Source organism: Arachis hypogaea, chromosome 1 (assembly GCF_003086295.3).
Source record: "Arachis hypogaea cultivar Tifrunner chromosome 1, arahy.Tifrunner.gnm2.J5K5, whole genome shotgun sequence".
NCBI classification, from domain to species: Eukaryota; Viridiplantae; Streptophyta; class Magnoliopsida; order Fabales; family Fabaceae; genus Arachis; species Arachis hypogaea.
The window spans coordinates 54,898,771-54,916,205 of NC_092036.1; the positions used below are offsets into that span (position 1 = coordinate 54,898,771).

The window sequence follows — 17,435 nt, forward strand, 5'->3', positions numbered from 1 at the left end:
TGTGTAAAATGGGGTTTTGGGGATGAGAAATAAGATGAGAAAATTGCAGAGAAAATAAATAATAACAATAAAAAGCCTTGACTAGGAGAAGATTGATCTGAAGTTCTATCCTTGTTAGATTTCCCAAGATTAATTAGTAATAGGTTGTTGTTCTACTTAGTTATCCTTTACTGAGTAAAAGAAACTCAAGTAAGTTGGAAGCCAATTTCTATTCACAAAGGGAGAGGATTAGCGTTAGTAACTAGAGAGCTGGCCAACAACTTCCAATTACCAATTAACTCTTGAGTATTCCAACTCAAGGGTCTCAAATATTAATCAACTCCAAAGTCAAATTAAAAGCCTACTCCACTGACATGGATGCCAATTCCGCATTCATGAAAAGGGAGTAGAAAGAAGACATGATAATTGGAATAAAATTGGAAGCAATTAAATAAATAATAAAATTAAATTCATAAAAGCAATCCAATTGTAACTCTGAACAAGGATTAAGGATATGGAAGAATAAGTAACAAGTAAGGAAACAAACTAGAATGATGAAGTCTTCAATGGAAGTAGTGACTTTGTAAATATCCAATCCAAAAGCATAAAACTAGGAATCCTAAATCCTGGAGAGAGGAGAGAGCCTCTCTTTAGAAACTACATCTAAATTATGAAAAGTGAATAATGAGAAGTGATTCCCCTGATTCCTCCATTCTGCAGCCTCTAATCTGTGTTTTCTGGGCTTGAAACTGGGTCGAAAATAGTCCAGAAATTGCTGGATGCGAATTCCAACGCGCTGATTTTCGTCAACGCGATGTGTGTGCGTGAATCACGCATGCGCGTCATCTAGCTGTATGGTCATTTTGGCAAATTATATGTCATTTTGAAGTCGTAGACGTTAGCTTTCCAACGCAACTGGAACCGCCTCATTTGGACCTCTGTAGCTCAAGTTATGACTGTTTGAGTGAGAAGAGGTCAGGCTGACAGCTTTAGCACTTCCTTCAATTTCTTGTATTCCTTCCACTTTTGCATGCTTTCTCTCCATCCTCTAAGTCATTCCTGCCCTTTAAACCCTGAAAACACTTAACACACATATCATGGCATCAAATGGTAATATGAGAGGATTAAAAATAGTGAATTAAAGGCCAAAGAAGCATGTTTTCAATCATAGCACAAAATCAAGAAGAAAAATGTAAAACATGCAATTTACATGAATAAGTGTGAGAATAGTGGATAAAATTCACTCAATTAAGCACAAGATGTACCACGAAATAGTAGTGCATCAGTGCGCCCTGAAGCTGTTTGGGAAAAAACAGCCATGCTATTGAGTGATGGAATTTTGCATGATCATAGAGCCATGTTTGGCCTATAGTTACCAAACGATTGCAATAAATATCTTTTTAATTCAATTTACAATATTTAAAATGTTGCCTATATATTTTTGTTGCCTTTTTTTTATCCATAATCAATTTTTGTGTACAATTGTAAATGATATTTTTACCTTCTCAACATTTCAGAACTAGCTTTGAGTGATGAAGAATTAAAGAATCTAACATTGATTGAGATCGAGCAAATCTTGAACAGTAATGGAAAAAGCTGACGAGATTACCCGACCATGCCATTTCCATCAGGAGATACTGACCATCTCAGAACCCAAAACAAAATGATCTTTGATGAGTTAAATTATGATCGTGTTACATTAGAAAAGCAGCACACTGAGTGCCTCTCCAATTTAACTTCAAAGTAAAGAAAGGTTTATGATAAGATCATCAATGCTACAGAAAGTCAACATGGACGTGTATTCTTTTTGTATGGCTATGGGGGTACAGGAAAGACTTTTCTTTGGAAAACTTTAGTTTCGGCACTAAGATCAAAGGGACAAATAGTCTTAACTGTTGCATCTGGCGGCATTGCCTCTCTATTGCTACCTGGAGGTCAGACTGCATATTCTAGATTTGCCATACCATTAACTCTAGATGAGTTCTCAACTTGTAACATCAAGCAAGGAAGTCCATTAGAAGAATTGATTGTAATAGCTAAGCTCATAACTTGGGACGAAGCTCCTATGATATGCAAATTTTGCTTCGAGGCACTAGATAAGACAATGAGAGATTTAATGAGGTTCAAAGATGATCAGAATCGAAAATTGCCTTTTGAGGGAAAAACAATTATTTTCTATGGGAATTTTAGACAAATCTTACTAGTGATCCTAAAAGGAACAAGACAAGACATTGTAAATGCGTTTTTAAACTCATCATATCTATGGCAGCATTGTGAAATATTAAAGCTCACTGTAAATATGCGACTACAATGTATGACTACAGATACTCTGGCAGAAGATTTATAGCAATTTGCTGAATGGATTCTTTAGGTTGGCAATGGAACATCTGAAGGAACATGTGATGGATGCAACATGATTAACATACCTCCTAAATTGCTTATCACTAATTATAATGATCCTATATAAGCAATGATTAAAGCAATCTATTCTGATTACATTGCTGACATGGCTAATGAAAGCCACTTGAAAGGTCGAGCTATTTTAGCTCCTACAATTCATGTTGTAGATGAGGTAAATGATTACATGACTACAATGAACAACAATCAATGCAAGACCTATGTTAGTTCCAATAAGTCTCTGTCTGAAGGAGGTAACAATAAAATTGAAGGCACCCACACACCAGAATTTTTAGCAACACTTAGGTGCTCAGGGCTTCCAAATCATGAATTAAAGCTAAAGGTCGGTTGTCCTGTTATGCTTATCAAAAACATTGATCACTCATCAAGGCTTTGCAACGGTACCAGATTGATAATTACAAGACTTGGAGATAAAGTTATCGAGGCAAAGTTGTTGAATTCTAACCACTGTCTCGATAAGGTCTTCATTTCTAGAATGACACTCACACCATCAGATGTAAGGATACCATTTAGATTTTAAAGGAGACAATTTCCTGTTATGCTATCTTATGCAATGACAATAAGCAAAAGTCAAGGACAATCGCTAGACCACATCGGATTGCTACTGAAAAAACCAGTGTTTACACATGGCAACTTTATGTTGCCATCTCAAGAGTCACAAATAAAAAAGGTTTGAAAATTTTAATTGCTCATGATGAAAATACTAACAACACAGAGAATGTTGTTTATCCCGAAGTCTTCAGAAATATATGACAATGGGTTCAAGTTGAGGTATTTTCTTCTTTATCTTCTCATTTTTATATACATCCATAGTTCCTTATACAAACCTATTGCTCCAACTTTGATTTATTATCGGCCATGATAATACGTTTGACCAACATTTTTTTCTTTTTGGAATTTATATAATAACCTGTAATTTTCTTATATTATTCTTAATCTTGTAGATCCAGCAACAATACCGACATCTTAAATATTAAATACTACCAATCTTACCACATGACATATCCTTTCATTACAAAAGATTAAGACTTGCATAGCTTATTTTAGATATGTCATTCTAACTATTTTGTTGTACCTCTATTGCATTAAATCTTTATCCTTTTCGTAGTTTTTACACTGTTAAAACTCTATTTCATTTCTTGCTACCTATTTCTTTCGTTAGACTCATTCTAAGTGTTCATATTTAATGCAAATCAAATCTTAATCAATCAAAATGATAAAAATATATATGAATTATTTTTATCTAATATTCAATTCATCACATCCTTAGTTACGGACAAAAATATCGCATAAACTTCATTAGTTTTTCTTTTTCCTTTATAGAAACTCTTTTCATTTTTTCTAAAATTTTAATAAATTTTTTTTACAACATACAGAATCTCTTTTACTTTTTATACCAAATAAAATACAAAATATAAACAGACATTCATGTCATTATAGTCTGCATTTGTATTGTCTGCGCACTGCGCGGATATCTTTCTAATTTAGTTAGTTATGTCCATATATTTAAGTGTTAGGTAATTTAATAATATTAAAAAATTAAATAAATAATGTTAAAGACCTAAATAATTTATTAATGTTAAAAAATTAAATAAATAATATTAAAGACCTAAATACTTTAATTTTTGAAGTATTTCCACCTTAGGAAAAAAAAAGAGTTTTTTTATGTCAAATTGGTTATCATATATTTTGTTGAGTGGCCATTTTAGATATTCATATTTGGTTATTAGATTTTAATTTATAAACTTTTAAATTATACTAGTGTATGAACCCGTGCTCAGCACGGAAAAATTTATAAAAGTAAAAAAAAAATTATATGTTTCGATATTTAAAACAAAAGTATAAAATAATTATTATTTTAAGAAATTTATAAAATTATTATCAAAATCAAAGTTTAACTTAAAAAAATGAGTAATAATTATTTTATATTTTTTAAGGTAAAATAATTATACACTGATACAGAATTCAAAATAAAATTAAAATATTTATATTAGAATACTATTTTTTTAAAGACTTCTCTATAAACAACATTGATGGTTAAATTTGCAGACATTCCTACGTGATTCATAAGTAAAACTTTTAAACATCTCTTACTCTTAACTCTTAAAAGTGCCATATATAGTTAGCCATGTGTAAAAACTGGTTTGGGCAGTACAATCCAACATGAGATAAAGTTTGTCCCTGAGACTTATTAATTGTCATGGAAAACGATACTGTTATGGAAAATTGTCTTCGTTGGAATCTAACTGGGACGGTTTCATTTGTTGGTACCATATTCATTTTTGGAATCAAAGCAATATGACCAACATTGTTACCCGTTAAGACTTCACATTCTATGACATGATTTCCAAGCTTCCTAACTTGTAGCCTTGTACCATTACAAAGACCACTAGATTGGTCAATATTCCTCAGTAACATCACTAGAACACCAACCTTGAGTATTAATTTATGTGGAGGCAAACCAGAGCAATTTATGCTATTCAGTAATTCAGGACCATAGAGATCTAGTTGACTCTCCATATTCCCTTCATCCATACAAATGGAATCCGAACTAAGATATAATTTTTCCCCTCCAGGAATGATAGCCATCAGATGGTTGTTGACCTCTTCAACGATGTCTAGTGTAGGAGCCAGTATAGTTCTTGCTTTGAAAAAATCCTTTGAGGACATGTTTTCCAAAATATTTGGATAAGAAAAATGAACCAACTCATCAAAAGCCTAGTCCGAAGAAGGAATAACAATATCTCCTGGAAGACATATCTCAGATTCACCATCCATATTGTCACCTATTAGACCATCACCAACTTTCAATAACCACTCACCAAATTGCTCTGTCTCATCTTGATCTGAAGCAGTCGTCCCTACAGAAAGTCTCATATTTTTTGTTAGTTTGAGCACCTGACAAAACTTCCAAAGGTAAGACGAATTCACGGTTGAATGAATGATATCTTGTCTCGATCCTCGTGGAATGACAGAAAGAATTTGTCTAAAGTCTCCACCTAGAACAACCACTTTTCTTCCAAAGGGCAAATCTTTGCTATATATTGGAGAACACCTCATGATATCACCCAAGCATTTATCAAGCGCTTCATAGCAGTACTTACTAACCATTGGAGCCTCATCCCAAATTATAAGTTTGGCTTTCAACAGCAACATTGCTTGAGGAGAACCAGGTTTGATGTTACATACAGAATCCTCAGTTATATTCAGCGGTATTTTGAACCCTGAGTGTGCCATTCTTCCATTGGGAAGAAGTAAAGATGCAATACCACTCGAAGCAACGTTTAATACTATATCACCCCTCGAGCGAATCTCAGCAGACATAAGGTTCCAGAGAAATGTTTTTCCAATACCCCCATGACCATACACAAAGAAAAAGCCCCATTTATCACAATACACAGCTATAATAATTTTATCGAATGCATATCTCTGCTTAGGTGTTGCAATGGCTAACATGTCTGAGACATTTTTCTTTGAATCATCCTTATTAAAGTTTATCTCTTCCCTAATACCTCTTTCAATTAACAAAGAACTATCAACTTCAGTTGCTAAAGGCATAGGAGGATAGTCTTTCAAGGTTTTACCATAGGAATGTAAGATCTTGTCTATATCTATTAAGCACAACTGCTTAATCTCATCATTTGATATTGTTAACTCTGCATATTATACGATACTGTAAAAATTCAATCAAACTAAAAATGATCAATAAGGAAAAACTTTTATCATTGTAATTAATAAAAACTCACTGCTCATGTTCATCACGGCTCTCTGTCGATACAAAATATCATCTGAGAGTTCATGCCAACATCTATCCTAGACATGTTCTGGTCTTGAGATATTGTTGGATGTTAATAGAATGACAAATAACCTCCTAATATATGATCCTAAGGCCCATGAGCTTGCTTCCTTAATTTCATCAATGAATTCTTCGTCATCTTGCAAGAGACTAAGGGCGAAGCATGCATCTCTATACGTAGCATAAATTGTTCCTCCTACTGTTCTTATATCTCGAAAACTCATACATCCTCTCTGAGTATTCAAGAGAAGTCGTTGGTAATATTCTTCGGTATTTGCTGCAAAAAATTGGTTAAAATCTAACTTTTAAGTTGTTAAATGGATTAAGTTACGTTATTTTAATTATTATGTAGCTACGCATCCGCATAAGAATAATTTTCATAAAAAATATAGAAAAATAAAAAAATTGTATAATCTATAGATTATAACTGTTGAAAGTTATTTGAACAATTATTTTCTAATGTAGATAAATCGAATAAAATGGACGTGAGGTACAGGCTGTTAAGATTTTAAATTTAAATCATTAAATAAGTAAGATCAAAATTGAATATAAACTCGTCATTACCTGCAGGTACATGAGTAAACCTTTCAATTGCGAAGCCTTTCTTTCGAGGAAACCACTTTGAAGAATTGTCCTTCCAAACAAACTTGGTTGAAAACTCAGCATAAGTCAGACTTTGAGCATAGGGATATGACATGTTTGCCGCCATCCATCCCAAAAATATGGACTTGTGAAATATTGCTCTTTCGATAATATCATTCACATTAGAAGTTTCACCATAAACCACAGGTTGCTCATCCTCCAAATGGAATGGAAGTCTAATCACAAATGGTTCTTTCTCTTAGATTTTGTATCCAAATAGACGTCAGACTGCCTCACATGCCGAAATGTACCTATAATCATAGTAATTCCTAATTTTGTCAACAACTTGTGTGGCTTCAGATGGATCACCAGCATTGTATAGAGTAGCTGTTACGCGGTCATTACCTTTGTGTACATACTTAAACATATACTTAATAGAACTTGTTTGGCATGTGTATTCCACATTTATATGGCATCCGAACTTGAGCAACAATTTTGAATTATACGGAATAATGAACTTATTGTCTAGTACACATTCCCTTTCTTTCACTGTTTGACCGTTATCAGTACGCCTATATTTGAAAAATCCGGCCTCATCAATGAGTGTTCGTTGTCTAAACTCTTTAGGATAGAACTTTGAACAGGATCCATTCTTCATGCAAGGTGAATTCTTATTGTACGGACCACGTGGACCATGTACCATATAATTTTGAACAGCTCTATGTAGATTTGGCCTTTTATTTTCATCAGGAATCTCAGCTGTTATATGTTTGTCTATGTCATCTGGTGTTTGTGGCTTGAAATCGTTACTTATGAATAAAAGGATATGTGCATGCAGAAGCCCTCTCTTTTGAAACTCTACAGTGCAAACGTCTGAAAATTGAAAAAGACAAATGAGCAAAGCATTATAACATAAGATTTTAATAAAGCGTTGCATAAGCACAGACTTACATCCCAAAATTTTGCCAAAGATTTTTCCCTCTTTCAGGTCATCAATCAAACCATCAAGCTTGATCTTAAAAACTCGACACAATATATCAGGACGGTCTTCTGCCTTCAATCCAATGGAAGTCACTTCTCTTTTTATCTCATCCCATTCAGCGTTACAGGTCATGGTGATAAAATAGCTAGAATATCCTGCATATCTGCAAATTACAAAATGCATCTTTACAATTATTGATCATATACCTAACTCCACCGGTAAAAGTACTGGGAAGAATGATTCTTTTGCCAAGCCTTGCAGCATCTACATCCCCGTTTATATGACTTTCATGCAGAAATTTGTATTTATCAACCCTTAACTGTGGTTGTTTACACCTAAAGAATTGTAACCTCTCTGATTCCACCATTGTGTAGGCATCTAACAGAAACTGTTGGAATAATCTCTTTGATCTCAGAATTAACAGAGATTCACCTGTCCTTTTTGTAGTCGAAAAGCAAAGAATTGTCACAAAGTGGTTGTTTTGTTTTTCTTTGTAGGCCTAGCGGAGATAGAACTGATGTTGCAATACCCAAACGAAATCCATCCTCTCCATACGGAAACAACAATGGATATTGCAAGGCTAAATAAGATGGATGAAAAATATCAATCCGCTGGAGCTTTCTAGATTGACTCTCTATAATAACATCTCTATCTTTGCTAAGTTGTTCGACATCGCCAACAATCAATGCAGCCACTTCAGATGCAGATGGCAAGTTGTATGTCCTGCCATCTGTAGTCCTTTTACTAATCAACTTAAACTTTATGTTTGTGCAATTTTTCTGTTGGTACCTATCTCTTGTATAGCAAAAATTCTTTGCCAAACTATTATATTTTTCTAGCATGTTTCTTAATATTGTCACAATTTTCTTACCCCGCTCATTTATAGCTTCATTGGAACTGCGAAAAAAAAAATAAATTTTATGTTATTTTCTCTCACAGATAAGAAATAACTAAAAAATTTGACTGGTTGTATGAAAATTACCGAAGTGTGCCTATTCGATTATCAATCTTATTTTCTGTGTCATAGATATATAGCTGGGAAATATTGGTCGCAAACTATCAGGAGGAAGTAAGCTACCAATGCTATGGTAGTTTTGACCCCCCAAGCTTAAAATTGGAGGAGCAATCCCATTGTTCACCCCACGGTCAATTTTTTTGCCATTGATGTAAAACAAAACATTGAATTTAATGTCCTTATATTTTTAGAAAATAAATACTTCTTTGATCTCCTCCAGTATGAAGCTGAATAAGCTCATCAGGAGGCACAGAAAGTAGAGGAAGCTCAATCTTTCCTTCCATACAACATAATGAAAACTTTGGTTAGGGCAACTGTTTGAATTTAGCAAGCCTTTCTCCAGAACACATCCATGCATTACAGTGTTGACATTGATAAATAGGATTTTCTATATCCCAGACATTTGTCGAATGAACTCTCTTTAGATACTCAGTTGTTATACCGATGCAATTTAGTCCATGATGTACACAAAGATGCAAATAAACATACAGATAAAATTTTTACGTATTGTTTAAAATTTCTGAGGATGGTATAAAATTATCTTCCATATCCACATCCAACATTGAATCATCATAACAATTCAAAACTACAATAAATAAAAATTATAAAAAATACAAACATATATATTGATGTATTACTAATATATAACTCATATCTCTTGCAAACTACAAACTTAAATTCTTGATATAATGAGAAATTACCTTCATCATTAACAAAAGGGTCAACATTTTGGCCACTTTGTGTGTCACCGCTTGGTGGGTGCATCTTAACAGTCGATAAATTTATATCTTCATAAAGTTGTGCCAAATTAATAGCCACCGAAACAACAACAGAGGAAGATTGTCTTTTTTGCACTCCAATTATAGTAGAACTTCTTTACAAAAAGTTCAACTTTATTCAATTAAATGTTAGATACTATAAGAAAGAAAATAATATAATAATGATGATCATCTTTTCTAAATTACCTTTCTGTTAGGCACGATATGTGGGAACCGCAGTGTGATGCAAGCTGATTTTGCGAAACGACTTTTGTTAGATTATTGGCGGGTTCTTGTATACTGGAGTATGCTAGAATTATAATAAATCTATGTTATATAAATGATTTCCAATGAAGTATACTTTTTGTTAAATATTGGTGTATGAATCATTTGACAATCATTGATTATACGTACTATTTGTTAACACGGACAGTGGAGTTCTTGTCAATGAGGGATCCGTCCGTAGAGTCAAAGATTTAGATCTTATCTCTAATGTAGAATGTCTTTCGTAATTAGGAGTATTTTCCTGTCCAATTCCATGCGAGGCACAGTGTATACCATAGATAGATAGTTGCTTCCTTATGAATGAGTAATGAGAAATATATAGAAAATTTTCGTCATTAAACTGATATAAATTAAATTTAGATAAATATGAGTCAATTACAGTGAGAACAATATCACCTTTATCTTCACTGGATTGTAAACTGAGAATATTAGATGAGGTACCAGTTTCTCGACACATTATTCTTTGACTTGTAGTAATATAATACACATTTTTATGTATGTCAAAATTTGTATTATTGTTGTTCTTCGACACTGTTAAGTCAAGAAAAATAACTGAAATACAAATAATAATTATTCAATTAACTAATCTCGTATTTGATTTTATACAATTTTAGTAGTATACTTTCGTAGTTAAATTTTTTTGTATTGGTTTAGTTTTATTGAATTATTTTTTAAATTATTAAACTAAATCAATGAGTATCTATATCATATTATTTAAAATATACCCAGTCATGACTTAAAAATAAATACAATTCAATTTAAATAATAAATAAAACTCTGAATTTAAATATAATTTTAAAATTTTAATTTATTTAAATCGAATTAAATAGATCTACACAAAAGTATCAAATTTTATATTTTTTCAATTAGTATAAAATTTTATGTATTAATTTAGATTAAATAGTATATTATTTTAAATTATGACAGAGTATATCTTAAATAATATTAAATAATTAATTAACCTAAATAGTACATGAAGATTTGAAAATTGCATAGTTTTTATGTAATTTATAGCTTATTAAATATGAATTTTAAAAAAATTATAAAGATGAATAGCTATTTACAGTTTTTCGATCACTAAATTAAAATATTTAAAAAATTATGTATAGTACAAACTACTTCACTAATATTCTCAACAATGATGCTAGTTTAAACTGTATTTCTCATAAAAAAAATAGAAATTAAAAAAGTTTCACAAGAATACTTATCAGAAGCACAAAAAAAGCAAACTCATTATCATCAAGTCTTTTTTGTTTTCTTGGCAAAATTATCCTTCGTCTTAACCTTGCAACTTTGGATTGTGTGATTGGAGTGGGATACATTATTGTTGTTAAGTCACTTATCTACAATGTACTTCTCCCGCAACAATGAGCTACGAATACAAATTTTCAAATTTTAATACTTATCTTAAAGTTAAATTTTAAATATCCATTAACTTATAATACTGATTATTTATTGATTAATTGATGAGATATCATTTTTTACTTAAAAAGTTAAAAAACTTAATTTTTAAATATGTAAAAATATAGTAACAATGACTTTTAATTCACAAATTAATAATCTAATTAAAAGGGGTATATATATAAGCCAAACCATCTTAAATATAGCTGTCTTAAGCAAATTAATTTTTATATTATATATTATTGAATAATTAATTAAAAATATACACTCATGCACAATAATTTTTAAATTTAAATTTAGAAGTGATTAATAAATCATATTTTTTTAATCAACGTATAACAAAAAAATTAGTTAAAGACAAAATATTTAACATAGAATAATTTTAGTCATTTAAAATTTAAATATTAAAAATTGGATTACGTATTAAAAATTAAATACAACTTTGTGGTATGTTTTAATAATAATAATAATAATAATAATAATAATAATAATATATTTTTAAAAGGTAGTACTGCATATTCTCCGTGACATGTAATTTTTAAATTTATTTTATAAATAATAAAATAAATTTTTTGGATAATTAAATTAAGTGAATAATAAAAATTAGTATCCAAATTAACAAACTTTAATTTATTTGATAAAAGAAAATAAAACTTACATAAAACATAGTGTATTGTATAGTAATAGCACTTTTAGAGATTGCATTAATAGTCTTTTTTTTTTCAAATATTTAATAACTACACAAATATTATTTATTTTCAATTACTAAGCTGATAAGTTTATAACATGTGAACAGTAAAAAAAATTGCAAAGAAGTTGAACAAAATAAAATAAAAGCACTAATCAATAGAAGACTAATCGACACTTAAAAAATTTATTTGAAATGAAAGAAATAAATAAAACTTATATAAAGATGTGGTGCAATGTGCATCAATAACACCTTCAAAAAATATCTAATAATCAAATACTGAATATAATAATTATATGTAATTGTAGAGTTCTTATATGTAAAATTTTAATATGTATATATTATAATTTGTTGGAAAAAATCAAAAAAATTATTTTATTTTAAATCAAAAGTTTTCTTTTTTGAACGAAATAAAAAATTTTCATTTACAGAGTCATAAATATAATGTAACCTACTTTATTGAGCCATAACAACATATATACAACATCAACACCCTAATAATCACTCTCATTCAGTAACTACTCTCATTTAATAATATTTGTTATTTGATAATTTAACATTCAATGACTAATTAATAATAAATTAAAAGTACTTTTTATTATTATTATTATTATTATTATTTTATTTTAAAAAAATTCATATACTAATTTTTATTTGCGGATTTTGAGTTTCAGGTTGAAAAATTTAGAATATGAATAATATATATCGGTGTCATGTCATAATTGTTTAAAATTTGTGCCATCTTCTTCGTGAACCACTCATATTTCAACAAATCGGTGGTCATCTCATCCTTTTATTGTTGTTTTCTAAACCAGGCATCATACGCAACAAATTTAAGATAGTTTTATTCCATTCATATGCCTTTTTTATGAGCTTAAATTATTAGAAAAAATAATTTTATAACATAGTATAATATTTTTTATAATTTAAAATTTGAGACTTTGATTTTTATTGACTCCAAAAAAAATATTGCAACACAAAAAAAATAAAAAAATATAAAAAATTTAGACAAAATAAAAAAATACGTGAAAATACGTATTAAAAATAGAATCAATTGTACGATAAAATTAATTATATATGGGTCGCATCGCATGCAATTTGGGATTAGGGTTTTAAATTACATATATTAATCAATTAGCTCATAAAAACAAAAAAAATATTGTATGAAATTTAAATTATGTTTATATTAATTTTTATATAAAATACCCGTATCATTATAATTATTCAGGAATTGCATATAATTTGAATCTTATGAATCAATTTATTACATATTTGTTTTGATTGAAAGAGTAACAATTTATACTGCTTCGTAAATTCTTCTATACTTTTATCTAGCATCAATAAAATTCCACTATCACCGATTTAAAAAAATTAAAATCTAAAACGATGGTTAAAAATAAATAAAGATGATAGATTTAATTCTTCTATAATTGTATGCGTTTTTTTTTTATTTGCGTTTTTATCACAATCCACAAGTTCTATGTTTTATAAATTAACGTTAATTCATATATAGTATATAAATAAATTTAATTAGAATAAATAACAATTTATTTTGTTTATTTTAGACTTTATAAATGAAAAGACTAATTTACTAATATAACAAATTATAATTAATGTAGTATAATTAATTAAGTAATATAAATTATAATAATTTATATTAATTATATTAATATTGAAATATCTAATCAAATCAATTAGTTGATATAATTAAGTCAGTATTAAATTGTATTAAATGAGTTAAAATAATTAAATCAGGAAATACTCTCTGAAGCATGCCAAGTCAGTTTTATCATTAAGTACAGACATCCGATTTTATATAATAGAATAGAAGACAAATTAATCTTGAATTTTTTTTAAAAATAATTATTACTTTATATTATCGAAACTTACAAAAATAATCAATATGAGTATATGACTCAATTTAAGAAACCAGTTTGGAGTTTTACACAATTTTTTAACTTGATAAACGGACGAAGATTTTTTTTCCCTTTTCTTTTGTTAATTTTTAATTTAAATGAAGGAGAATAAATACTAAATAGTAATGAGTAATGACTTTGGTTTAGGGAGAGCTACAAGCCTACAATAGTACATAGCATAAGCTGCGTTTTGCATCTGGAAAGAGCAACCGAGTTAGCTGAAGTGTGAAGGAAGCAAAGAAGCCATGGAAGGTCAAGAAGGGTCTCAGCAGCCACAACTTGTACTCGCCGACAAGCTCTTCCTTCTCCGTCAACCCGATGTCCCTGACATCGAGAAAGTTCGCTTCAAAGACGACGTTTTCTCTTTCGTCAAAGAAAACGGTATTATTCGTAATTCAATTCAATTCCACTTCGATAACCTATTTCAATACGGTATTGTTTCTTATTTTGATTGTTTTTATGTAATTTTTGTTTTCCAGATATGGTTCCTTTGTACGAAACCCTAGTGGCTGATTCGGTGTTGGACATGGATCGTGCCCTTTTGGATTCAATGCGTGCTAAGATTGACGATGAGCTCAAGAAGCTTGATGAAAAGTCAGTTCATTTATCTTTCCTCTTCCAATTCTTTATTTGTTTTTAGGGTTTATTGAGAATTTTGGATGCATCGTGTTTGAAATTTGAAATGAGTTAGGGTTTGTGATAAGGGATATTGAGTGGGGTAGTCCTAATTGGTGCTCTTTTGTTTTGCAGTCTGGAGTTTGAGGGTTATGAACTAATGTGTTATAATTGTTGGCTACTTTCTTTTTGGGAAAAAAAGGGGTAGGAGTTTAGGTGAAATTGTTTGATAGAGTATGTAGATTTTGCTCAAACTTATCAAAAGTTGGACTTAAGAGATGTTGCACTTACATGGAGGAAGAACTTCCACAGTTTTGTGAATAGTAAGTAGATTGAAGTCCATTTAGGTAGACCATTAGTGAGCAGAATGAGCATGCATACAAGCTTGTGAATTATAAGTTTAAAATCCAACTAAGTAGACAATTCATGAGCAGATTCGCGCGCACTTGCACATTTGTGACTAACATGGCTTTGAAAGGGTCTAATGAGGATTATATGTAACTTAGCAGTATGTCACTTTCTTGCATACTGATAACTACTTCAGGTTTGTCTTTTAATTACCCATCTTGTATGTGTTTTGCTAGTTTGAATTGAACAAATGCATCTGGTAAATTTTGTAAGCGTATTTGATTTTTTTGGTTAGTATGTAGTAACAAAGTTCTACTTGATCTTTCATTATTACTTTTATGATTAATGTTATTATCATCACTTAGGTTGGTTAAGCGCATCTAACTAGTGTGGGGTTGAAAGTTGAATATTTTTGTTAGTTGGATTGCAACTGATGTATGATATACCATTAGAGTTTAGCATGTGGGCACACTGTTTTGCTTTGCTTTGTGGTTCACCAGAATGATAATACTTGGATGGAAAGCTAGAGATGATATTACTGAAAGAAAAAGATGTAAAATGCTAAATACCTGGCACTGAAGTTGTTGAAGTTTTGTGATTCTCTGAAATGAAACTATTATATGAAAGTGGCAATTTTAATAACCCTTTCCTCACTTCAGGATTGCTGATGCTGAGGAAAACCTAGGTGAGAGTGAAGTTAGAGAGGCTCACTTGGCAAAATCCTTGTTTTTCATCCGGATTGGTGACAAGGTACGCAGATGACTTAAATTTATTGATCCTTTCCTGTCCTCTGCTGGAATCAAAATTTTATTAAACACTACCTTTTATTCTAGGAGAAAGCCTTGGAACATCTCAAGCTTACAGAAAGCAAGACAGTTGCAGTTGGCCAGAAGATGGATCTGGTGTTTTATACATTGCAGCTTGGTTTCTTTGACATGGATTTTGACCTCATTGCCAAAAGCATTGACAAAGCCAAAAAGTAATCATCTGAACTACAAGTGTCTGTAGTAATGCTCCCTTCGTTATTTTCTGTTCCGGATTGGTTTTTTAAATTCTAACTTGTTGGACCATATTGACAGCTTGTTTGAAGAAGGTGGTGATTGGGAAAGGAAGAATCGGCTGAAAGTATATGAAGGCCTGTACTGCATGTCCACCCGAAATTTCAAGAAGGCTGCCAAATTGTTTCTGGATTCTATTTCGACCTTTACAACCTATGAACTTTTCCCCTACGACACTTTTATATTTTACACAGTTTTGACAAGTATTATATCGTTGGATAGAGTTTCCTTAAAACAAAAGGTATATTAATTCTATCTTCTGTTCTTTTTCTGCTGTTGTGTCTTATTCTGCATTTTGCCTCTTGGTGAGTGCTCTGCATATTCCAAACTATCATAACTTAAAATAATCTATTTCAGGTAGTAGATGCTCCTGAGATCTTGACAGTCATTGGCAAAATCCAATATCTGTCAGAGTTCCTAAACTCCTTGTATGATTGTCGATACAAGTCTTTTTTCTCTGCATTTGGTAAGCATACATTGCCATATCTGACTAATTTGTAGTGATTTATTGAAGTTTTGGTTCTTCACCGTGTTCATGCTAGAAGTCTTGTGATTGATGTGTTATAATTCGAGAATTTGAGGAATTAATCTGATACAGAACTGGGGTTACAAAGTGTTGGCAAATATTTCAATTATATGCTTGTGTTCCTATGTTCATATTGTAACTACATCGTGAAATAATTTCAGCTGGCCTGACGGAGCAAATTAAGTTGGACCGCTATCTGCATCCACACTTCCGATACTACATGAGGGAGGTCAGAACTGTTGTCTATTCCCAATTTTTGGAATCTTACAAGAGCGTGACAATTGAAGCAATGGCAAAAGCATTTGGAGTGACCGTGGATTTTATTGATCTGTAAGTGAATACATTTCACGTATTCAATCTTGGTTTAGTATTGAATTTAATCTAGGGCAAATAACCGACTCCCTTGTAGATGGTAAATTAGGTGATATTGAGCATTACACTTCATTTGTAAAATTATTCGCTAACATTAAGGTTATATGAAAATCAACATTTTTGTAAAACATAACCCAAATTCCTTTATAAAGATGATAGTATGATACTGCCCTCGCTTTCAAGGAGGTTAGTATAGGCATTTCAAAATCAATGGGTAATATCACTTAAATTCTAGGTGGAGGAGGCTAGTGTAATTTATTCTTTAATTGATGGGGAAAAAACAAAGGTTTTCGAAATCTATGCGAGTCAACTCATTGTATTTAATTTGTTTCAGGGAGCTCTCTCGATTTATTGCAGCAGGGAAGCTTCATTGTAAGATTGACAAAGTTGCTGGAGTTCTTGAAACTAACCGGCCTGATGCAAAGAATGCTCTTTACCAAGCAACTATTAAGCAAGGCGACTTCCTATTGAACAGGATACAGAAGTTGTCACGCGTCATCGATCTTTAGGCCTTTCATGTGATTCTAAGTTCATATTTATCTGAAATAGTTGAGATATTGAGATTTCAAGGGCATCCCTTTTGATTTTAAATTTTACTAGGTGGGACTTATGATTTCTGTTGTCTCGTAATTTAAAAATTAATGAACAATCTTGTTTTTGGGAATTCGAGTGATTCTGGATCCCAATCAGTTTCAA

General features: G+C 30.9%; 4 protein-coding genes across 4 annotated transcripts; 2 read left to right on the top strand and 2 right to left on the bottom strand.

Annotated features, from left to right (window-relative positions):
* The first annotated feature begins 2,449 nt into the window (after positions 1 to 2,449).
* Positions 2,450 to 2,917, top strand: LOC140183132 (uncharacterized). Its single transcript, XM_072231160.1, has one exon. The coding sequence runs from the start codon at positions 2,450 to 2,452 to the stop codon at positions 2,915 to 2,917; it is 468 nt and encodes a 155-aa protein (XP_072087261.1).
* Positions 2,918 to 4,500: 1,583 nt separating this feature from the next.
* On the bottom strand, positions 4,501 to 5,067 carry LOC140183157 (uncharacterized). The gene has a single exon (XM_072231187.1). The coding sequence runs from the start codon at positions 5,065 to 5,067 to the stop codon at positions 4,501 to 4,503; it is 567 nt and encodes a 188-aa protein (XP_072087288.1).
* A 48-nt stretch (positions 5,068 to 5,115) lies between these two features.
* On the bottom strand, positions 5,116 to 6,902 carry LOC140183184 (uncharacterized). The gene is made up of 2 exons (XM_072231213.1): positions 6,758 to 6,902; positions 5,116 to 6,053 (listed from the first exon to the last, which is right to left on the bottom strand). The coding sequence occupies exons 1-2, from the start codon at positions 6,900 to 6,902 to the stop codon at positions 5,116 to 5,118; spliced, it is 1,083 nt and encodes a 360-aa protein (XP_072087314.1).
* Positions 6,903 to 13,835: 6,933 nt separating this feature from the next.
* LOC112804504 (26S proteasome non-ATPase regulatory subunit 6 homolog) lies at positions 13,836 to 17,435 on the top strand. Its single transcript, XM_025847554.2, has 8 exons — positions 13,836 to 14,201; positions 14,300 to 14,414; positions 15,443 to 15,533; positions 15,617 to 15,762; positions 15,863 to 16,082; positions 16,199 to 16,307; positions 16,529 to 16,697; positions 17,074 to 17,435. The coding sequence occupies exons 1-8, from the start codon at positions 14,066 to 14,068 to the stop codon at positions 17,246 to 17,248; spliced, it is 1,161 nt and encodes a 386-aa protein (XP_025703339.1). The 5' UTR covers positions 13,836 to 14,065; the 3' UTR covers positions 17,249 to 17,435.

Excerpts from the sequence above, each read along its gene's own strand:
- LOC140183132 (XM_072231160.1), top strand. The coding sequence starts at position 2,450 with ATGATTAAAGCAATCTATTCTGATTACATTGCTGACATGGCTAATGAA.
- LOC140183157 (XM_072231187.1), bottom strand. The coding sequence starts at position 5,067 with ATGTCCTCAAAGGATTTTTTCAAAGCAAGAACTATACTGGCTCCTACA.
- LOC140183184 (XM_072231213.1), bottom strand. The coding sequence starts at position 6,902 with ATGGCGGCAAACATGTCATATCCCTATGCTCAAAGTCTGACTTATGCT. Across the intron at positions 6,054-6,757 it reads GTTTACTCATGTACCTGCAG|AGTTAACAATATCAAATGAT; the intron begins GTAATGACGAGT and ends TATAATATGCAG.
- LOC112804504 (XM_025847554.2), top strand. The coding sequence starts at position 14,066 with ATGGAAGGTCAAGAAGGGTCTCAGCAGCCACAACTTGTACTCGCCGAC. Across the intron at positions 16,083-16,198 it reads GAGTTTCCTTAAAACAAAAG|GTAGTAGATGCTCCTGAGAT; the intron begins GTATATTAATTC and ends AATCTATTTCAG. Across the intron at positions 16,698-17,073 it reads ACCGTGGATTTTATTGATCT|GGAGCTCTCTCGATTTATTG; the intron begins GTAAGTGAATAC and ends AATTTGTTTCAG.